The sequence below is a fragment of the Rhinopithecus bieti genome, unplaced genomic scaffold (genome assembly GCF_001698545.2).
Source record: "Rhinopithecus bieti isolate Rb0 unplaced genomic scaffold, ASM169854v2 scaffold_79750, whole genome shotgun sequence".
NCBI lineage: Eukaryota > Metazoa > Chordata > Mammalia > Primates > Cercopithecidae > Rhinopithecus > Rhinopithecus bieti.
Genome location: NW_016829669.1, coordinates 101,446 through 125,401, shown reverse-complemented (window position 1 = coordinate 125,401; position 23,956 = coordinate 101,446). Strand labels below are relative to the sequence as shown.

The following is a 23,956-nucleotide window of genomic DNA, read 5'->3' as shown; positions in this document are numbered from 1 at the left end:
ATGGTAATGTACAAGATATATAAATATGCAAAGGGCTGGGCGCAGTAGCTCACGCCTGTAATCCCAGCACTTTGGGAGGCCGAGGTGGGCGAATCACGAGGTCAGGAGATCGAGACCATCCTGGTCAACATGGTGAAATTCCGTCTCTACTACAAATACAAAAATTAGCTGGGTGTGGTGCTGCATGCCTGTAATCCCAGCTACTCTGGAGGCTGAGGCACAAGAATTGCTTGAACTCAGGAGGTGGAGGTTGCAGTGAGCTGATATCGGGCCACTGTGTCCCGGCCTGGGGAAAGAGTGAGACTCTGTCTAAAAAAAAAAAAAAAAAAAAAGCAAAGATCTACGGAATTTACTAGGAATCTCATTAAATTATTAGTTAAATTCTTTTGTAAACTGCTTCTTTTGTAAGTTATTTCAGCAACAGTAGCACAGTAGAAAATCTGTTTAAAAAAAAAAACACTCTGAAGAAGAAAAGAAATCTTTTTTTTTTTTTTGAGACGAAGTCTCACTCTGTCGTCTAGGGTGGAGTGCAGTGGCATGATCTCGGCTCACTGCAACCTCTGCCTCCCGGGTTCAAGCAATTCTTCTGCCTCAGCCTCCTGAGTAGCTGAGAGTAGAGGCGAGCGCCACCATGCCTGGCTAAGTTTTGTATTTTTAGTAGAGACAGGGTTTCACCATATTGGCCAGGCTGGTCTCGAACTCCTGACCTCGTGATCTGTCCGCCTCGGCCTCCCAAAGTGCTGGGATTACAGGTGTGAGGCACCGCGCCTAGCCCAAGAAAATAAATCTTGCTTGTTTTCCCAAACAGCAGACACAGTATTCAAACCATTTCAAATCAGCTCAGAATTTACTTCTAAAATGAATAAAAATTTCCATTTGCTAACTTGGTTGCTAAAACCCATGACACAAAAAGTGGCAAAGCAAGAAAGAGCCCAGCACTTTCCCCCCAAATAACTGAGAGTTGACTGTAATTACTTACAGGCTCTGGGTCAAATCCTATCTGTCCTGTTAACTCTGCTACCACCTTTTCATGGTAATCATCCAGTTCAAGGGGGTCCATGGGCCCCAGACCTTAATGGAAACATCGTCTTATTATTTTGTTAGGGTAAATGAAGAATGGCAGTTATATTACCCTTTATAGGAAAACTTACTCATTCCCTTTGTAATATAATTAGAACCAATAAAATGAAAACCAACCCTACCTCCCAGCTACCCATGAAGAGAAATTTACCACCCACCTTAATTCCTATTACTTAGGATTTAAATACTTAGATTGAGAAAAAGGCAAAAATATGAGAAGTTGAAAGCTTGTCATAGCATTTGTTAAATATTCCAATTTTGTTCTAATTTGTACTTGTTATGAAAGTGAACTCATACCTGTAAAATCATGAGTGTACGAAGTGAGCCAGTGGGACCTCTCAAGATTTCTTTGTATGTTGGCTTCTTTGGCAGAGCAAATAGGGTCCCATGAATTTAAAGAAGTGTTAGGAGCGAAGGTTTTAGGAGGTTTTGGGTAGAATACTGGCTTATTTTTCTCAACACCTCTAGGAAACTAAAATATGAACATAAAGATTACTGCTGTTAATGTCATCTAGTAGAATAAGAGCTGATTCATCATCTCAGCAGGAAAGACGCAAAGGAAATTCCAGGCTGAAGTCAGATACTGGTTTTTTTGGTCATTAATTACTAGTTAATTACTAATTGCTATAATTGGAACCATATATAGAGTTAAACACAATATTCTATCAAAAAAATGGTAAGGTGTTTTCTAAAAGTCTTTTGCCTTAGCAGGGACTTTGATAATGTGTATTGGAGAAATGTCCCTGAATACTCTACCTCCAATGAAATTTTATTAGCAATACAAAGGGTTCTGAGGTGCTCGTTTGGCTAAGTTTAACTAAAATTGTATGGCTTCTACTTTTCCTTCCATGCCTGAAATGAAACCATTTGATGTCTTTATGAATTTCCAATGAAGTTTACATCACTCAAATTCAAATGAAATATTCATTCTTCAGACATAACTAGAGAGTTTTACTTTATATTTTCAAAAGAGCTATGCATGTAAACATGAGTGAATAAGTGAGTTTCACTGCAGTCTTTTTGGTTACTTAGAAATTCACCTTTTCTCAGTATCTCTCTTATGATACTTAATATTTACTGAGCACCTATATGTGCACAGTAGGGGTTAGAAACAAGCGTGGATCTGAAACAAATCTTGCCATCCAGGAACGCTAGTAGCAGAGATAAAGCATGAAACACAAATGACAAAAAGATTTTAAAAAGTAATTCTTTGTCATAAAAGAAATAAATTTATGGACCGGGCACGGTGGCTCACACCTGTAACCCCAGCACTTTGGGAGGCCGAGGCGGGTGGATCACGAGGTCAGGAGATGGAGACCATCCTGGCGAACAAGGTGAAACCCCGTCTCTACTAAAAATACAAAAAAATTACCGGGTGTGGTGGCGGGCGCCTGTAGTCCCAGCTTCTAGGGAGGCTGAGGCAGGAGAATGGGGTGAACCCAGGAGGCGGCGGAGCTTGCAGTGAGCGGAGATCGCGCCACTGCACTCCAGCCTAGGCAACAGAGTGAGACTTCCTCTCAAAAAAAAAAAAAAAAAAAAAAAAAAAAAAACAAGGAAATTTGTATAGTACTATTTTTTTTTTTTTTTCAGAGACAGGGTCTCACTCTGCCACCCAGGCTGGACTGCAGTGGTACAATTATAGTTCACCGAAACCTCCAACCCTTGGGCTCAAGTGATTCTCTGGCCTCAGCCTCCTGAACAGCCTGGAATATAGGCCTGTACCACCACTCTCGGCTTTTTCTTTAAAAAAATACTTTTTGTAGAGACAGGGTCTCATCATGTTGCCCAGGCTGGTCTCAAACTCCTGACCTCAAGTGATCCTCTTATTTCACCCTATCAAGCATTAGGATTATAGACCATGCTCGACCATGAGACACAATTATTTGAAAGTTCAAAGAAGGCAGAGATTGACTCCACCTGAATGGGGAAGTGGACCTGGGAAACAGGGAGGGAGGGTGGAGATGAGAGGCCATGTCATGTTATAAGCAGAAACTGGGTCTTGAATGATGCGCAGAGATGTGGAGGCCAAAGGAACAGCAGGAGCAGAGGTATGGATAGTGGTGGCAAGTGTGGAACTAGCATTTCTTGAACATTAGGCTGCTGGGTAGCCCTTACAGCCAGGGCCACCCTTAACACTTGAGGGCCTGGGATGAAAGTACAAATGGGCCGGGCGCGGTGGCTCACGCCTGTAATCCCAGCACTTTGGGAGGCTGAAGCGGGCGGATCACGAGGTCAGGGGATCGAGACCATCCTGGTGAACACAGTGAAACCCCGTCTTCACTAAAAATACAAAAAAAAAAAAAAAAAAAAAAAAAAAATTAGCCAGGCATGGTGGCGGGCGCCTGTAGTCCCAGCTACTCAGGAGGCTGAGGCAGGAGAATGGCGTGAACCTGGGAAGCGGAGCTTGCAGTGAGCTGAGATCGCACCACTGCGCTCCAGCCTGGGCGACAGAGCGAGACTCCGTCTCAAAAAAAAAAAAATGCAAGTCCGTATTCCATTTGTCTAAATAGTTTAATTTATAAATCAAGTAAATAAATGTTACATAAAATATGTTCCTTTCACCTGCTTTGACAAAATATCTCTGGAACAACCTGGAAGACTAGGTTTAAAATTGGACTTCTTGGACTACTTCGAGTTCTGCACTGGGACAGGGTGGTTCAGGAAAAGCCAGCCGCTGGTCCCTGGTCTCAGCACCCTGACTGCTTTCTTCTTTACCCACTCCATTTACCCCCCACCCCACTTCTAGCAAATAGGCATGCAGTCATATTTTGGTCACTCCTTTGGCCATGAAGTATATACCAGCTTGGCAGCACTGCCAACCCGTGGGAGGATGGAGTTGAGGAATAGACCCCAAGAAGGGCCTAGGATTGGGTTCAAAGCCATTTGGTCAGGGAATTCTGTGGTTCAAGATCATGGTCAGGGGAGGGAGACAGGGGAGCATGGGCTCCGGATGAACATACCCGCTTGCTCCACAGAAAGGGCCACAGCCAGTGGAAGGCCAGAACTGGCCCTCTGAAGTGTGGGGCCTTCTAAAGTTCCTGGGCCTAAGGGTTATGCTGTTCATAGCAACCCTTTGAGATTGAAGTGATTCCATTTTACATATAGAGTACTCATGGGAAAAGGCACTGCTACCCCTATAAACCTTTAACAAATATGTGTCTTACTGATTCAGGGATAAAGAAAGCCCCTTTGATCCCCTTTTCATTATTTGCAGAGCCAGCTTACTTGGAAATAAGAAGGTCTGTTTTTTTTTTTTTTTTTTTGAGATGGAGTCTTGCTCTTGTCCCCCAGGCTGGAGTGCAGTGGTGCGATCTCCGCCCACTACAACCTCTGCCTCCCGGGTTCATGTGATTCTCCTGCCTCAGTCTCTCAAGTAGCCGGGATTATAGGTGCCCGCCACCACGCCTGGCTAATTTTTGTACTTTTAGTAGAGATGGGGTTTCACCATGGTTGGCCAGGCTGGTCTTGAACTCCTGATCTCAGGTGATTTGCCTGTCTCGGCCTCCCAAAATGCTGGGATGACAGGCGTGAGCCACCATGCCCAGCCAAGAGGGGCTTTTAAAAAAATATTGTTCTACGGGGCTGGATTAATCTTGTGTCTTACACTGGTGGAACTAACAACAGAGACCTACTGAAACACATTCAAGGGCATGGGAAAGGAAATAAGCAATGTGAAATTTTACTGTAGCCTGTGATGTCTTGAGAAGGGACTAAAGAGGCAGGAAACATTTGAGAGGGGAATTGATCAGTTTTCAGTATGTTAAGGGGATGTTACTCTGAGAGGATAGTGAGAGAGGGGTGGTGGAAATCATTCACTCCAAAGGTATTCATTGGCTCAATATACTAAACTCAGGGTAGAGTTTGTATCTGATATGGAAGATAAGCCCACAGCAGAAAGGAATTACAGTTCCTGAGATGTTAGTTTCTAGGCAGACACTCCAGTCTACAAAGAAGTGACATTAGTTGTTTTGAATTTGGAATATATTCTCAGAGGAATAGTACTATATAAATTGTGGTAACATTCCCAGCATAGCTCATATAATATATGTAACTCATAACCTATTTATTAAACACTTGCTGAATACCTATTGCATGCAAAAGTTTTTGAGAGTTCTGTGCTAGGCACCAAACTCCATAAATTGTCACTAAATATAACATGGTTGTAATATATTAAATGAAACAAAAAAAGCAAATATAGTTTTTTTGTTTGTTTGTTTTATTTTAGTCTTGAATGATGGGGCTTAACCAGGTTAAATAGGGGAGGTTAAAAGGTTTACTGTGGAGACCACATTGCCATTTGCAGAGGCCTTAGCATTTGGGAATACTGGTTCTTTATTAGATATTTTAATTAATTCTATTGTATTAGCACCATTTTTATACTAACAGGTTATGATAAGGCACTTTGTTCATTTACATCTGGAATGAAGAGAGAGAGAAAGAGATGGAGAGAAGGAGCAAATAAGAGACTGGCAGAGAGAATTATTTTTGGCATCTAGTCAGGGCTTAGGAAAGAGAGGGTTGAAGGGAGAAGAGGACACCTGGTTGGGTAACAGTGCTGCCTGAGATGGAATGGCGGGAACATTCGTGGTGTGAGACAGTAGATGAGGAGAGAGACAGACCATTTGTTTCCCATTCTGGGCCCCTTGTATGTCAATGGGTCTGAACAGGTGGGAGGGGGCACAGGGTGCTGGTGGCCACGGAGAGGTGCACTGTGGGCGTCCAGTTATTTGATAAGATGACTCCTTTCTAAAGGAGGTCCCCACATGATTACCAAATTCATTCTGGCCACTTAAGGATGAGTGTGGAGTATGGGTGGTATGTTGGAGAGAGAACTGTCCCTGGAATGAGGAAAGTATCTCTAGGATGGGGATGGGCATTTTAGATTGGAAAGATGGCAGGTGGAGCGAAGAAAAACTGCTCCCCTTTGAAGGGGTGATATTGGTGAGCTCTCTCTCAAAGGGAAGCCAAAGGTCTGTCCAAATATTTAGGTTTGCAGAAAACTGGGTTGTAATGAACGTTGTGTTATTCTCAGCGAGGCTTTGAAAATGGTTTTGTTAAAAACATTTCAAAAAGTCCAAGGTAAGGAGGTTTATGGCACTTGACCTTTGTGATTATATCTCATCTTAACAAAAAAATTATTACAAGGTAGATTTCATCCTAGAGACTATTCTCATATCCTAAAAGCTAAGGCTAGACATTCAAGCTCTTGAGAAATTGGACAAAAGTCTTCAGCCACTTGAGTAAGCAATGATACAGCCCAGAAGAGTCAAGTATTAAAACCTATGTATGGGCCGCGCACAGTGGCTCACACCTGTAATCCCAGGACTTTGGGAGGCCGTGGAGGGAGGATCACTTGAGGCCAGGAGTTTGAGACCAGCCTGGACAACACGGTGAACCCCTGTCTCCACTAAAAATACAAAAATTAGCTGGGCGTAGTGGGGCTCACCTGTGGGCTCAGCAACTCTGGAGACTGAGGCAGGAGAATCACTTAAACCCAGAAGGTGGAGGCTGCAGTGAGCCGAGATCATGCCACTGCACTTCAGCATGGGTGACAGAGCGAGACTCCATCTCAAAACAAAAATAAAACCTATTTATGTTTGCCAATTGGAAAAGGAAAAGGAATGTTGACTGATTCGGTAATGGATGGAAATGGTCAGTGAGAAGAGATCTCAGCAGGAAGAGAAGGGTAGCAGAAGAGGCCCCGAATAGAGTGATAAGTGCAATGACCACTAATGACTCTGGAAAACTGGGCCAGTCCAAAGAGGCAAAGCTAGGGCAGCTCTGGGGTCTGGGTGGGAAAGGGGCGCCTGATCTCAGTAGCTGCTGAAGGCAGAGCTGCTGCATCCACATGCAACGTGAAAGGAGGAGGGAAAACGACATTTAACACACTCTGTTAACATGAAGCCCCGGGAATTAATTTTTAAAAGGTTAACGTTCTTATGTGGAATATTCTCCTTTCCAAGGTTATCCATTTCTTTATGTTGCTAGGTCAACAAAATATTATAAGCATTGGAATAATAATAATTAATAATAATAATAGCAGCTAATATTTATTATGAGCTTACGATGTACGAATATCGTGCTGGGTGCTTTTCTGTGTATTTCATCCTCAGGATGGCACTATCAGGTAGATTTTATTATTATTCCTGCTTTGTCCATGAGGAAACCAGGTATTGAAGGATTAAGTATGTTACCCAGGTCACAGAACTCATAAGTTTTGGAGCAGTATGTTATATGTATTTTCTTATTGGCTTGGATGGAAAGTACTAACATAGGGTTCCTGGAGTTTTCTGTTTTGCAGCTGGGTGACACATTTTTGGACCTGTGTATCAGGTTGGTAGTATCCCTTCTCCTTCCCTGGGTACAGTAGAAGGAGAGGGAAGACTATTATCCCAGAAATGCAAGTCACAAGTCCTTGAAAAACAAGGCATTCTTGCTATGAGTTCCATTCTCAGAGAATGATTTAATTGTAGCCTGCACCCCTGGCGATTCTAATGCGCAGGCAAGGTTGAGGACCACTGCTCTGGCAATAGGAAAGGTAAATACTATAAAAAATATCCTCCTGAGTCTGGTGTGGTGGTGCACAGCTGCAGTCCTAGATACTTAGGAGACTGAAGCAGGAGAATGCATGAGGCCAGAAGTTTGAGAATATGGTGTGCCATGATCGCACCTGTGAACAGCCACTGCACTCCAGCCTGGTGTTAAATAATTAATAGACCTGAGAAAGGCAGCATGAGACAGAATCTGTCTCTCTTTCTCTTTCTCTCTCTTTTTTTTTTTTTTTTTGAGATAGAGTCTCATTCTCACCCAGGCTGGAGTGCAGTGGTGCCATCTCGGTTCACGGCAGCCTCTGCCTCCCAAGTTCATGTGATTCTTCTGCCTCGGCCTCTTGAGTAGCTGAGATTACAGGCATGCCCCACCACGCCCAGCTAATTTTTGTATTTTTAGTAGAGACGGGGTTTCACCATGTTGGTCAGGCTGGTCTCGAACTCCTGACCTCAAGTGATCCACCCGCCTTGGCCTCCCAAAGTGCCTCCCAAAGGGATTACAGGCATGAGCCACTGCGTCTGGCTATCTCTTTGTTTTTTGTTTCTCATTTTTATTTATATATTTTAGAATTTAAAGCATTTAATTAAACAAAAACCAACTCATAAACTGGGCAGTCACCAAACCAAAATAGGTTCAGAGACTCTGCCACTGCCAGGTGGTGGAAGAAGGTTTATGGACAGAAAAAGGAAAGTGACCTACAGAAAACAGAATTGAGACACAGAAACAGCCAAAACTAGGTGATTGGCACAACAGTAGGTTACACTCTGTTTATGCATCCAGTTAGGTTGCAGTTCATTCTATATGGAGAAATCTTTAGGCCAAACTTAAAAGACATGAGGAGGCAGCTGTAGGCTATACTCAACAATTCCTTCTTTCTGGTTACGGGGTAACATAACGAGACCTTGTTTCTTAAAAAAAAAAAAAGAAATCCTTTAATGGGAACAGAGCATTGTAGATACAGAATGCTTTAGATTACCTCCCCCAATTAAATGATGAAAGGCAGGAAAAATAGGAAGGACAAGTATAGGGTATTATCCTAGAGATTAGAGAAAAAAAAAGGTGAGTCATGAGTTACTCCCATGAAGCTCAGTATCTATTTTATTTTTACTTCTTTGTCCAGGGAAATGCAAAACTTGATTAGAGTTAGGGATGAGCCAGAAGAAAATCTGAAAGGTTGAAAATTAAGAGCAGTTAATAAAGATTAAGAAAGTGGGATTAACCATCAGAAATAAGAAATAAATAATCAGCCAAAAATATTTATGTATAATGCACTGTGGGGATATACACATAACATGTTCTGTTCTCAAATAACTCATAATTTAGTTGGTGAAATATGAAGTACATGTGAAAAGTTACTGGTTACAGTATGTGTGGTAGAAGTCAGAAGAGGGAGCTATCATTTCTGCTGGAGTAATAATAATGCCTTACAAATTATAGTGTTTTCTAGGTTTTGAATCTTTCATATGATCTGCATATCTTGTGAAATGTACAGGACAGATTTTAGTGAAATTACCCAGATATGTTTTATGAATTAAAGCTCAGAAAAGGGAAATAATCTGCCTCGTATAACTTACGCAGCAAATGGCAACAGAGGAGTGACCAGCAAGCACACAGGCCTCCTGACCTGGTTCTCTTTGCTACACAACAGAAACAAGGAGGGTTGAGCTGAGCCTTGAATTAACAAGTATTGGGCAGAGAGGCCTTGGAGGAGGGCTTCCAGGAAGGGAAATGCCATGAACCTGTTTGGGAACCAGACAGTGGGGCCAGCCTGCAGGCTGGAGGTAAGGGCAGATCCTGAGGGGTCTCTGCACCTCAGTTAAAGTATCGGGATTTACACTCAGGCAGAGGATAGCTATTCAGGATGGCTGCCAAGGAATGTGACATGAGGAAAACTTAGAAAAATGTGACTAGGAAGAAACTTAGCTACAGATCTGGAGCCTTTGGCTATAAGAACATGTAATGATAGGATGGGTTCTAGAATAACCTCTCATATTTCTGGGTTGCTTAGATATAGATTTTGCTTAAAAACTGAAAGAGATCCAGTAAAACAGATGATTCGTTAGGAATTCTTTTTGACGTTTAACTTCAAAAAACAAACAGGAAATGACTTACTTTATAGATGACTCTGTGACATGGCAGCGACCACATGCTGGGTCTGTCATAATGATTTGCCAAGTAAAATTCAAATGTTTCCAACCTCTCACTTGCCTATCTCATGGATTGCTGGATGCCACGAGATAATATATGGAGAACACTTGGCACTGCTTCTCACCAACCATGTTAGCTATTATTATTTTCAAATGTCTAGATATTTTCCCTCTTGATTTATAATTTTCTCTTTTTATCCATGTGGAGTTATGGGGCAGAGGTTAAAGTCAGAGACTAGAACTTTACAAACCTGATTTCTGTCATCATGACATAGTCACAAATTCTTAGTCACAGTTTCCTTATCTATAAAATGAAAACGATGATGCTAACCTTAGGAGGTTATTGAAAGTGTTAAATGATGTATTTAGAGTAGTTAGGTGTGTAGCAATTTCTCAATAAATGGTGGCTATTGCTTTATTTCATTTTAGACTTGACATCAATATGATAATATGGCTGGAACAATAATAGCTTGTAAATCTTTCTGGAAATCTTCCATTTACTCTATGCATATTTGGAGTGACTGGATGTATTATAAGCCATAAGAATAGGGTTGGAGGAACACAGTGTGAGAAATGCACCCCTCCCCCACCATCTTCCTGGGGGCAATCTTTTTTTTTTTTTTTTTTTGGTAACTGTGGAATGTTCCATAACTACCAACAGTACATGAAATCAGCTAAGAAAATTGAAAATGTAAATCACAGTCAAAATCTCAAATTTTACATTCACATGGAAAATGAAAACAATCTTTTAGATTTTTTTTTTTTTTTTTTTTGAGACAGAGTCTCACTCTGTTGCTCAGGCTGGAGTGCAGTGGCATGATCTTGGCTCACTGCAACCTTCACCTCCCAGGTTCAAGCGATTCTCATGCCTCAGTCTCCCAAGTAGCTGGGACTACAGAAATGCACCACCATAACCGGCTAATTTTTGTATTTTCTAGTAGAGACAGGGTTTCACCATGTTGGTCAGGCTGGTCTCAAACTCCTGACCTCAAGCAATCTGTGCACCCTGGCTTCAAAAAGTGTTGGGATTACAGGCATGTGCCACCATGCCCAGCCTAGATTTTTATAAATGTATTGACTAAAATATTTGTTACTTTCTTTTAAACACACATTTAAAAAGATACTTACATCATAATATACACCCTGACCTGGCCAAGTCAGTGCTTTCTTCTTTGAATCCATGGGAATATCAATCAGTTCATATCTATAAGGATTACCTGAAAATTTCAGGAAAAGCAATAAATAAGAACAGTTTTTTAAGGGATTAATAGGTAGAATAAATAGAAATGAGATAATATAAGGTAGAGACGGATGTTGGTGTACTTTTACCTATGTAGTTACAGCTTTAGAGAGATTCAGCTTGCTCCTGAATTCCTTTTTATTTTTACACTTGATCTTAGCCAAAAGGCCGAGAAGCGATCTTTTTATTTTTATATATTTTTTAAGATAGCATCTTGCTATGTTTCCTAAGCTGGACTTGAACCCCTGGGCTCAAATGATCTTCCTACCTCAGCATCCTGAGTAGCTAAGACTACAGGGGCAGGGCAGGCCACCACACTTGGCTTGTTGCTCTTGAATTCTTGAGCATGTACAGGAGCAGCATGTGGGCCACACAGCGTGAGAATGAGTCTTTAACCCTAGTGCTCTCAGTAGTAACAGGAGTCACTAGTACTTCACCTTTCTTCTTAATGAGAGAGATCTTAGGTAAATAATAGTGTTCCTGGATTCTCTTTCTGATCTTTTTTTCTGGTCTCTGGGGGCTCAACAAATACATTTCTATATTACCTGTTTTGGCTTTTCTCTGCCTAAATATCAAGTTTTCTGAAACTGAGTTAGTACTTGCTTACCAAAAAGGTATTGAAAGGGAACATCTTAAACAATATGGCTTCTTAGATTTTGTTTTATAATTTGATAAGCTTTACCAAACAGCATGGCTTGCTTTGCTCTCGTGATAAGTTTCAAGTTAAAGAATGTTCTGAACACCCATCTTCATATGTAATAAGAACAAGCGCAGGCGTTTATTGAACACTTACCATGTGTCAGTCACTGTACTGTTTTATATATATCATCACATGCAATTTTTAACATTACTATAAGAAAGGTACAGTTATTCCAACTTTAGTAAATGAGGAAATTGAAGCAGAGAGAGAATAAGTGATTTGTCCCCATCTCAAAGGTAGACTTCAAACTCAGGCAATCTGATTCTAGAGCCTGAACTCTTAACTTCCTTCCTTCTTCCCTCTCTCCCTTCCTCCCTTCCTTCCTTCCTTTCCTTCCTTCTTCCTTCCTTCTTCCTTTTCCTTCCTTCCTTCCTTCCTTCTTCCTTCCTTCCTTCCCTTCCCTCCTTCTTCCTTCCCTTCTTTCCCTCCCTCCCTCCCTCCCTTACTCTTTCTCTCTCTATTCCTTTCCCTTCCTTCCTCCCTCCTCCCTCCCTCCCTCCCTTCCTTTTCTCTCTCTTTTTTTTTTGAGACAGAGTCTCTCTGTCACCCAGGCTGGAGTGCAGTGGCATGATCTCAGCTCACTGTAACCTCTGTCTCCTGGGTTCAAGAGAGTCTCATGCCTCAGCTGCCCAATTAGCTAGGACTACAGGCATGCGCCACCACGCCTGGCTAATTTTTGTATTTTTAGTAGAGACAGAGTTTTGCCATATTAGCCAGGCTGGTCTCGAACTCCTGGCCTCAAGTGATTTGCCCACTTTGGCCTCCCAAAGTGCTAGGATTACAGGCACAAACCACCACACTTGGCCCATGCTTCTTATTACTAATAAAGAATAATTAAAACAAGTGAAAGAGTAGAAACCTAATGCCATACTAGTTACTGGAAAGATTTTTTGATAAGGGTTGTTAGAGTATGCTCATCTTTTAAAAATTCCCTAATAGTGACTGAATGGTTGGAGAGAGGTAGAGGGTTGGAAGAGCAGGAAATTAAGAGGACAACTTGTGTTTTCAGTTCCTTGTGTACTACTGCATTGAAAGTGTTTTTATGGGCTGGCCACGGTGGCTCACGCCTGTAATCTCAGCACTTTGTGAGGCTGAGGTGGGCAGATCACTTGAAGTCAGGAGTTCGAGACCAGCCTGGCCAACATGGTGAAACCCTGTCTCTACTAAAAATACAAAAACTAGGTGGGTGTGGTGGCACACGCCTGTAGTCCCTGCTACTTGGGAGGCTGAGGCAGGAGAATCACTTGGACCTGGGAAGCAGAGGTTCCAGAAAGTGCCACTGCACTCTAGGCCTGGGCAACAGAGCAAGACTCCATTTCAAAAAAAAAAAAAAGTGTTGATATGAATTAAACACATATTTCTGTGATTTCTTGCTAACTATATGTACTTCACATAATTTCAGAAATTACTGAATTCAGGATTGAGAAAAAGAAATTTACTTTGACAATTTATGTAACAAAGTCATACAAATTTTACTTGTTGAGGTATCATACCTATCATTTCCTTTAGAACATTTATAGCTCTTTTGCACAGCACCATCTCTCCCCACTTCTGCTGTGTAGCTAAGCATGGTGCCCAACACTAACAGCCAGTATACTTGATATAGCTTTCACTGCCTTTTTCCAATGCTGCCTGGTCTGAGAGGCAATGGGAAAGTTCAGCATGGTACACACATACGGCAGTGATTATATGCTAGCAGGGTAAGGGAATAACTGCTAACATTTATCTCTGTTATTTGATAAGTGGGTACTATTAATAATATTCCCATTTTGCAAACTGGGAAGCAAAACAGAGAAGTTCAGAAACTCTCCCATGGACCACAGGTGAGTAAGTGGCAGATCCAGAATTCTACTCATGCATCTGACTCCAGAATCCATGCTCTTACATACTCTACTATGCTAGCTTTCAAAATGTTACTGTCTGCTAATAAGACACTGAGGTTGAGGCTGATGATGGCAATATTCTGTCCTTGCATTTTGGTCCAAATATTCATGTGTAGAGGAACTGCAGGATAGGACAATTCTTGAGTCTTTTCTACCTCACCTAAGCGCATGCAACAAATATTTGCCTTTGCCTGCCATGTGTCATTTTCATCCCTCTCTCTTGAGTGTTTTCACTCTTTCTCCAGAGGTGGCCTCTCTGTTTACGCACATGCGTAGGTCTCCTCAGCAAAGACCAAAGTGTCTAGTGTGGGAGAGATTTGATGACTAGCGTACGGGATTCCTGTCCTCTCTGATAAAACACATTCACAAAGACTCCAAGGTTTGCATCTGGGAGAACGTGCTCCAGGGTGTGAAGAAGGACTGAACAAACTACTCCCATTGCTTTCTGCATCTTATTTTAATGGGGATCTTTCAATTCTATCACTGCTGCTGCACCCACATCACTCTATGATTGATCCAAACACTGTCCCTTGTGCTGATCACCTGGGCTAGGATGAAATTTTTAAAAACTAAACCATGAGAGCAGGACATAAATAAAAATAGAAGTGGAATAAAAACCACCAATTCTACAATGTTTTGGTTTCTGATTCTAACATGGGAGGCTGTGTCTAGGGGAAAGTTTGGGAGCACCTGCAGAGTGTCCAATTTGATGGGTCGGTGTTGGCGCTCCAGCTGATTGTAAAGTTGCAGCTGAGAACAAGTTTCCTAATCTACTGAGTCACACATTTGTGACTTGAGTCCTTTGTGCTCCTTGCTTTAATTTTATTATTGAAGAAACCCCAATAATAAGAATTAATACAGTTCTGATTCTAGATCACATTTTACCTCTTGTCTTCAAAACTGTTGAATCATAAGCCTTGGTTGGCACCGTGGGAGGAAAGGGCTGCTGGGCGCGGGCTTTAATGCCTGTGTAGAGGTCCTCAGGTGACGTGAAGGTGGGGAACATGGCGCCGCGACAGGTGTGTGTGTGGTAGGGGTGTTCAATTGGATATGGCAAGCAGATCTCTCTAAGATTTATTGAGGAAACAAAACAAAATGAAAACAACAGAAAGAAGTACGATTGAAAAAATTAATCACCAAATATTTATTGGGACCTTTTTTTTAATGGCAGAAACTGTTCTAATGCTGGGGGACAGGACAGTGAGTCGATGTCCCTGTGCTCATGGAGTTGGCATTCTCTTGGAATGTATACCATAAAACAGGGCATTTTCTTAATTTTGCTAGATAAAACTAAATTTAATTTAAAAACAAATCATGCTCAATTCTTTATCAGTGAATAAGTTTCATAATTGGTATAAAAAATATAAAGCAGAAAATAAATGAGTTTTGTGTTTTAGAATGGTATATAGGAAGAATTTCTAGTTGCTTTTAATTACTGTGTCTTATTTTAAGAGGCTCCCAGGAATTGTTTTGGGCATTCTGCTTCAGCAAAGTGATCTCTAACCATCTTGGAATGACCTTTCAACCCAGGGCATCTGTTTCTTTAAGCAATCAATCAACAAAATATACTTCCTGTTTATATACACAGTACTGCTTCAAAATAAAAAAGCCAAAAACTGTTAGCACACTGAAGGAAAAAATAAACACGTTAAAGAGACCATAGGGATATAATTTTCCTATCATTTGGAGAACTGGCAGAGGTTAAAAAAAAAAAACCATGTGGGAGCTGTCTAAACCAGAAGAAAAGCAAAATTAGGAAGTCCATGGGATAGAGAAATGTTATTCATAACAAGAAAATTAAGTAGAAAAAAGCAAGACCAAGTGTTATGTGTTGAATTTCTCCCCTCCACCCCCATCCATATATTGAAGTCCTAATCTCCAGGGCCACATACTGTAACCTTGTATGGAAATAGCGTCATTACAGATATACTTAGTTAAGACCAAGTTACTCCATACTGGAGCAGGGTGGACCCCTAACCCAATACACCTGGTATCCTTTTAAGAAAGGGAAAGTTGGACACAGACAAACACCCAAGAAGAATGCCATGTGAAGATGAGGCAGAGATTGGGATGATGCATCTATAAGCCAAGGAGCACCAAAGATCACCAGCAAAGCCCAAAAGCCAGGGGAGAGGCATGGGACAGAGTCTCTATCACAGTCCTCAGAAGGAACTAACCCGGCTGACGCCTTGATCTCAGACTTCCGGCTGCCCACCTTGGAACTTGCCAGGCTACAAGCAGAAAGGTGAATCGAAGAAATATGACCTAACAAAAAGGACTTTACTTTTCAAACTGTTTATGAAGAGAATTTGAAAAGCCCAAGACAAGGGTTATTCACGTCGTCGTTTTTTTAAAAATAGAAAAACCAAAAAAACCTAGACATTAATTTTAATAGCCTTTTGAATAGGTCTTTAGCTGAAACACAACTTTTTAAATGGCAGCTTAATAATTTCTGTTAAGCTTGATAGAGGACTCCCGTGGCACGGAGGACACTGGGTGCTCAGATCTCGGCTTCTAACACCTGTCTCCAATCAAAGGAGCCAGGGTTTCTGGGAGTTGTTATTATTATTATTATTATTATTATTATTATTATTGAGACGGAGTCTTGCTCTGTCACCCAGGCTGGAGTGCAATGGCACGATCTTGGCTCACTGCAACCTCTGCCTCCCGGGTTCAAGCAATTCTCCTGCCTCAGCCTCCCGAGTAGCTGGGATTACAGGCACTTGCCATGCCAGACTAATTTTTTGTATCTTCAGTAGAGACAGGGTTTCACCATGTTGGCCAGGCTGGTCTTGAACTCCTGAGCTTGTGATCTGCCCGCCTTGGCTTCCCAAAGTGCTAGGATTACAGGTGTGAGCCACTGTGCCCGGCCACTCTGGGAGCTATTATATAAGATGAGCCTGGATTATCTTAGACTGACAGAAAGAAAGGAAATGCTAAAAGGAAAAAAAAAAAAAAAAAAAAGCCAAAACCCTACAATGATGGGGAAATGTCAAAGGAATATAGGAGCAAACTCAAAGAGCTCCTCATTGCCAATCTTAGTAATAAAAGAAAGTGGTATTGGATTGCTACCTAAGTACTAAAGTACAAAATAAATGTCCATGAGTCTATACTGAGAGAAATAAGTGATTGAATAAATAAATAAATGGAGTGGAATAGATACGTCTCCCATGTATCTATTCTAGAATGCCAAATAATTTATGAGGGTACTCTGCTTTCAAGAAGGTGGAGTATAAACCCAGATACCTTAAGTGTGGGCTGCACACAGTCACACAGAGAGCTTCTTCTAGAGTGCAGTATGGAAAGGAGGGAAGAAAGAGTGTGTGTGCAGCGGGGAAACCTGCTGAGGACACCTCTGTGGGGCGGTCAGGGTTAGCATTACCAGGGATAGATCATGCTGATGGCATGTACCCTTGCTACGATGTCATGAAAACAGCACTTTAGCTCCGTAGTCTTCCTTCCGCAAATACATCATCCCACTCTAACCATAAGAAAAGTATCAGTCAAAGCCCAATTTGGGGGCATTTACAAAATATCTAACTAATAATCCTAATCACTGTCAAGGTCATTAAAACAAGGGAAGTCTGAGAAACTGTCACAGCCAAGAGGAACTTAAGGAGAGATGATGACTAAATGTAATGCGGTACTCTGGATGGGATCCTGGGACAGAAGGACATGAGGGAAAAACTGAGGAAATCTGGATAAAGCATGGATAAAGCATGGGTCATTGTAATGCATCAGCAATGGTTCATTAATTGTGACAAATGTGCCATATTAATGTGAGATGTTAACAATAGGGGAAACTGCGTGTGATGTATATGGGAACTCTCCACACTATCTTCACAATAATTCTATAAATCTAAAATTATATGAAAATAAAACATGTACTAAAAAAGATTTGCAGAGGATATAATAGGAGAGAAATAAAAGTAATGCTACCCTGGACTTGCACCAGCCTTTCCTTCCCACTATTAAAACATAGTTTTCAGGCCAGGCACTATGGCTCACACCTGTAATCCAGTACTTTGGGAGGCCGAGGTGGGCGAATCACTTGAGCCCAGGGGTTCAAGACCAGTCTGGGCGACATGGAAAGAATCCATCTCTACAAAAATTACAAAAATTAGTCAGGCATAGTGGTGCACACCTGTAGTCCCAGCTACTTGGGAGGTGGAAGGATCACCTGATCCCAGGGAGGTCAAGGCTGCAGTGAGCTGTGATGGCACCACTGTACTCCAGCCTGGGCGACAAAGTAAGACTCCGTCTCAAAAACAAAACAAAACAAAACAAAACAAAACAATAAACAAACAAAAGAAAAGTTTTCATGGAAAGTCTCACTTGTTGTTTTCACACTTCGGAGACATAAGAAATGTCAATGTTTTTTCTTTGATTATAACAGAGAAGGAAAATATAAGTTATTTACTTACCTTACTGTTGAATTTGGCGGTTTGGGTATCCTAGAATAAAAACAGGAAATAAGTTCTAACTTATATTAAGGGCTTTTAAAGGTTTATATTCCTATTAGAAACTTGATTAATGATATAGGCTGGGCATGGTGGCTCACGCCTGTAATCCCAGACCTTTGGGAGGCCAAGGTAGGCGATTGCTTGAGCTCAGGAGTTTGAGACCAGCCTGGGCAAAATACAAAATAGAAAAATACCAAAAATACCAAAAATACAAAAAGAAAATTAGCTAGGCATGGTGGTGCATGCCTGTAATCCCAGCTACTCAGGATTACCCAGGAGGAGGAAGTTGCTGGGTGACAGAGCAAAAGTCTGCCTTAAAAAAAAAAAAAGAATAATAATGATGAACCCCATTTTCAAACCGTAATGCCATTAAGATAATGTTCTTGATTAACTTTCTGGATCCCTGAATATTGACAAGACAGAGATGTTGTTTCCTTATCTCAGTTGTCTGTTAATTTTTCCATCCATTTATTCTAACCTCAGTCCTGCTCACCACTGTTTCTGCATTTTCCATTTGCAGTGAAGATACATGACTACTCATCTTTTTTTTTTTTTTTTGAGACGGAGTCCTCGCTCTGTCGCCGCAGGCTGGAGTGCAGTGGCACGATCTCGGCTCACTGCAAGCTCCCCTCCTGGGTTCACGCATTCTCCTCCTCAGCCTCTCCGTGTAGCTGGGACTAAAAACAGGCGCCGCACCATGCCCGGCTAATTTTTGTATTTTTAGTAGAGACGGGGTTTCCACCGGTTGCGCCAGGATGGTCGATCTCCTGAACCCTCATGATCCGCACCACCTCGGCTCCCAAGTGGCTGGATACAGCGTGAGCCACCGCACCAGGCCAAGATGACTACTCTATATGATAAGACAACTTGGTTCCTTTTTCTGACTTTACTCTCATCATCATGCAAGGTAACCAAAGATGGTGCCTGAGGAAGCCCGACATATACATGTGGTGCAATTTCCCATGGTCTAAAGTGACCCGAGTATGGCCGGCTGGAGAGGATATTTAAGTACCATGTTGCTTTCTACCTTTACTTCAGGGTTGCTGATATCTCATGATAGTAAATGTTGCCTGCAGCCAGAGAGGAATAGAAACAAAACACCAAGTTCCTGAAGCATGCATTTTTCTGAACCAGTTCATGTCCAAGGCTGTGCATTTACCTAATTACTACCCGAACTTGCATGCCAAGAAATAATCCCTGCAGACACTGGAAAAGGGTCGACTAAGAACGGCCGGTAAATCATCCATCTACATTGGATTTCAACAATTCGTTTCAGCCTATGCAATAAAATTAGTGAAAGACCTTCAGCGTGAAAAATGAACAGAATGGTTAATCAATTTGATAGTAAAAGTCAGTAAAATTGAATACACTTTAATTTTTTTACATGTTCTGTCCATGCTATGCAGATATTCCCCCAGAAAAGTGGCAGGTAAAAGCCATATAAATTTATTATCCTGTAATGTATTATAAACACGAGATTCCCATGAACTAGTATAAAAGTTTAATATCTTTTTTAAATTTCAACTCTAAATCCTGTGGGCAGAAACAAAAAGCATTTCTGTCTTCCATTGACATCAACTGAGTTGGAGAGGATGTGGGGGGCACAAAAGGGCAGGGAAGTGATGAATATAGTGAATCCAAGGAATCGGATTTTTATTAATAGATTGGTCAACCTATATATAACATAAATAATATAATATATAATTAAAGCTACATCTAAAATTATTCTCATGTACAAATTCCACTACAATATTGATAAGCATATGCCTAAAATTGATTTGATTGAAAATGGAAAAAAAACAATTTACATTTAAAAATATAGAATCTTTTTTAAAACTTCAAGATTTGAAAAGATAAAATGAAAGTAACAAATGCTGAGACACCTCTTCCTTGACCTAAATCAGTCCATTAATTTTACTGCCATCCTTCACATCTGCTTTGCAAAATTCACTTATCCCAAAGGGATAAACCAAGACAACCACAAATTTTGTCTTTTGGCGCCATCTAGTGGCTAACTTGTATATTAAATTTTACCTATCAACAACTAGTACTTCTTAATAAATAAGTGATAGTTTCATTATTACTTCAATGCTGTCGTGCTTAATATTTATTTGTTTGTTTGTCTGTTTGAGACGGAGTTTTGCTCGTGTCGCCCAGATTGCAGTGCAATGGCGCAATCTTGGCTCACTGCAACTTTCGCCTCCTGGGTTCAAGTGATTCTCCTGCCTCAGCCTCCCGAGTAGCTGGGATTACAGGCGCCTGCCATCATGCCCAGCTAATTTTGTATTTTAGTAGAGACAGGGTTTCGCCATGTTGGCCAGACTGGTCTTGAACTCCTGACCTCAGGTGATCCACCCGCCTCAGCCTCCAAAGTGTTGGGATTACTGGCGTGAGCCACTGCCCCAGCTGTGTTTTATTTTATCTAAAATAAAATGTATGCTTTTGTAATGTACATGACAAACTATTTAAAAGCATAATAAAATAATACACTTGAAAAGAATACCTTTAAGTGATGGCTAAATTAACAAGTATGGCTTATGTTAAAAAAGATACTTAGGAAGTGTTATTAGGAGTTATTTGCAGATGATAAAAAAACTCTATCCTCGTAAAATTCTGGTTGCAAATTTGTTGAGGGCCACTATGGCGTTTTCTATTGATATTTCAATAAATGTAGCAGATTCTTACTAGGTTACATAAGTAGGTCAAAGGCAGGGAAATGGACCAAGATAACCTTTAGGAATCCCTTTGAACATTACTATTCATCAGCTCCTGTTTTTTTCTTGATTTTTTTAAACACTAAAACTATTGGTTTGTTATTTTTTTGCTTTTGTTTGTTTGATCTTGGTTTCTGGCATTAATTGTCTCTATTTTAAAAAAGGAATAATTTTTTTCTCTAAAAGTCCCCATTTGGGGCTTTCAAAATGTCTCATACAACTCATTTCCACTAAAAATGTTATTTGATTTTATATAAGGAAAAAAACCCAGACTTACAAAGAATCATTTCCATAGAGATCACTTTTTTTGNGAGACGGAGTCTCGCTCTGTCGCCCAGGCTGGAGTGCAGTGGCACGATCTCGGCTCACTGCAAGCTCCACCTCCTGGGTTCACGCCATTCTCCTGCCTCAGCCTCCCGTGTAGCTGGGACTACAGGCGCCCGCCACCATGCCCGGCTAATTTTTTGTATTTTAGTAGAGACGGGGTTTCACCGTGTTCGCCAGGATGGTCTCGATCTCCTGACCTCATGATCCGCCCACCTCGGCCTCCCAAAGTGCTGGGACTACAGGCGTGAGCCACCGCACCAGGCCAGGATGACTACTTCTAATGATAAGACAACTTTGGTTCTTTCTGACTTTTACTCTCATCATCAGGCAGTAGCCAAAGTGCTCTGAGGAAGCCCGACATTATACATGTGGTGCAATTTCATGGTCTAAAGTGACCCGAGTATGGCCCGGCTGGAGAGGATATTTAAGTACCATGTGTGCTTTCTACCTTTACTCAGGGTTGCTGATATCTCATGATAGTAAATGTTGCCTGGTCAGCAGAGAGAGAATAGAACAAAACGGACCAAGTTCCTGGAAGCATGCCTTTTCTGAAGCAGTTCATTCCAAGGCTGTGCATTTACTAATTACTCCGAACCTTGCATGCCAAGAAATAATCCTGCAGACCTGGAAAAAGGTCGACTAAAGACGGGTAATCATCCATCTACATTGGATTTCAACAATTCGTTTCAGCCTATGCAAATAAAATTGTGAAAGACTTCAGGCGTGAAAAATGAACAGAATGTTATCAATTTGATAGTAAAAGTCAGTAAAATTGAATACACTTTAATTTTTTACATGTTCTTCCATGCTAGCAGATATTCCCCAGAAAGTGGCAGGTAAGCCATATAAATTTATTATCCTGTAATGTATTATAAACACGAGATTCCCATGAACTATAAAAGTTTATATCTTTTTAAATTTCAACTCTAAATCTGTGGGCATGAAACTAGAAAAGCATGTTCTGTCTTCCATTGACATCACTGAGTTGGAGAGATGGTGGGGGCACAAAGGGCAGGGAAGTGATGAATATATGAATCCAAGGAATCTGGAGTTGTTATTAATAGATTGGCAACTATATATAACATAATATATATAATATATAATTAAGCTAGCATCTAAAATTATTCTCATGTGACAAATTCCACTACAATATTGATAAGCATATGCCTAAAATTGATTTGATTTGAAATGGAAAAAAAACAATTTACATTTAAAATATAGAATCTTTTTTAAAACTTCAAGATTTGAAAAGATAAAATGAAAGTAACAAATGCTGAGACACCTCTTCCTTGACCTAAATCAGTCCATTAATTTTACTGCCATCCTTCACATCTGCTTTGCAAAATTCACTTATCCCAAAGGGATAAACCAAGACAACCACAAATTTTGTCTTTTTGGCGCCATCTAGTGGCTAACTTGTATATTAAATTTTTACCTATCAACAACTAGTACTTCTTAATAAATAAGTGATAGTTTCATTATTACTTCAATGCTGTCGTGCTTAATATTTATTTGTTTGTTTGTCTGTTTGAGACGGAGTTTTGCTCGTGTCGCCCAGATTGCAGTGCAATGGCGCAATCTTGGCTCACTGCAACTTTCGCCTCCTGGGTTCAAGTGATTCTCCTGCCTCAGCCTCCCGAGTAGCTGGGATTACAGGCGCCTGCCACCATGCCCAGCTAATTTTTGTATTTTTAGTAGAGACAGGGTTTCGCCATGTTGGCCAGACTGGTCTTGAACTCCTGACCTCAGGTGATCCACCCGCCTCAGCCTCCAAAGTGTTGGGATTACTGGCGTGAGCCACTGCCCCCAGCTGTGTTTTATTTTTATCTAAAAATAAAAATGTATGCTTTTGTAATGTACATGACAAACTATTTAAAAGCATAATAAAATAATACACTTGAAAAGAATACCTTTAAGTGATGGCTAAATTAACAAGTATGGCTTATGTTAAAAAAGATACTTAGGAAGTGTTATTAGGAGTTATTTGCAGATGATAAAAAAACTCTATCCTCGTAAAATTCTGGTTGCAAATTTGTTGAGGGCCACTATGGCGTTTTCTATTGATATTTCAATAAATGTAGCAGATTCTTACTAGGTTACATAAGTAGGTCAAAGGCAGGGAAATGGACCAAGATAACCTTTAGGAATCCCTTTGAACATTACTATTCATCAGCTCCTGTTTTTTTCTTGATTTTTTTAAACACTAAAACTATTGGTTTGTTATTTTTTTGCTTTTGTTTGTTTGATCTTGGTTTCTGGCATTAATTGTCTCTATTTTAAAAAAGGAATAATTTTTTTCTCTAAAAGTCCCCATTTGGGGCTTTCAAAATGTCTCATACAACTCATTTCCACTTAAAAATGTTATTTGATTTTATATAAGGAAAAAAACCCAGACTTACAAAGAATCATTTCCATAGAGATCACTTTTTTTGTTCTGGGTCAAATAATAAAATTGTTCAATAGGAAGCTTTCTGAAAAGAAAGAAAAGATTAAATTAAACATGTTTTAAAATTAACACAATATAATGGTGAGATAGTAAAAGACAAATAGATTAATAATACATCCACATATATGTAGAAATTCAATATTTGAAAACGTGTCATTTTATTTTATTTATTATTATTTTATAATAAATAGAGATGAGGTCTTGCTATGTTGCTCAGGCTTATCTTGAACTCCTGGGCTCAAGAGATCTTCCTGCCTTGGTCTCTCAAAATGCTGGGATTATAGGCATGAGCTACTGTGCCTGACCAAAGGTGTCATTTTAAACCAGGGGAAAAAAGATGTAGTTTTCTTTTTTAAAATTTTAAAACTTTTTATTTTATTGATTGATTTTTTTTTTTTTTTAAGATG

At 40.5% G+C, this 23,956-nt stretch overlaps 1 protein-coding gene across 1 annotated transcript in view; it reads right to left on the bottom strand.

Moving 5' to 3' along the window:
* SPMIP4 (sperm microtubule inner protein 4) overlaps positions 1-23,956 on the bottom strand; it is a 48,566-nt gene that overhangs the window by 4,802 nt on the left and 19,808 nt on the right. The window contains exons 4-9 of the mRNA XM_017864792.1: positions 23,503-23,574; positions 18,024-18,053; positions 14,485-14,666; positions 10,905-10,993; positions 1,378-1,552; positions 980-1,071 (exon numbers count right to left, since the gene is read on the bottom strand). Coding sequence (XP_017720281.1) covers positions 980-1,071; positions 1,378-1,552; positions 10,905-10,993; positions 14,485-14,666; positions 18,024-18,053; positions 23,503-23,574 — 640 coding nt within the window. The remainder of the gene's footprint in view (positions 1-979; positions 1,072-1,377; positions 1,553-10,904; positions 10,994-14,484; positions 14,667-18,023; positions 18,054-23,502; positions 23,575-23,956) is intronic.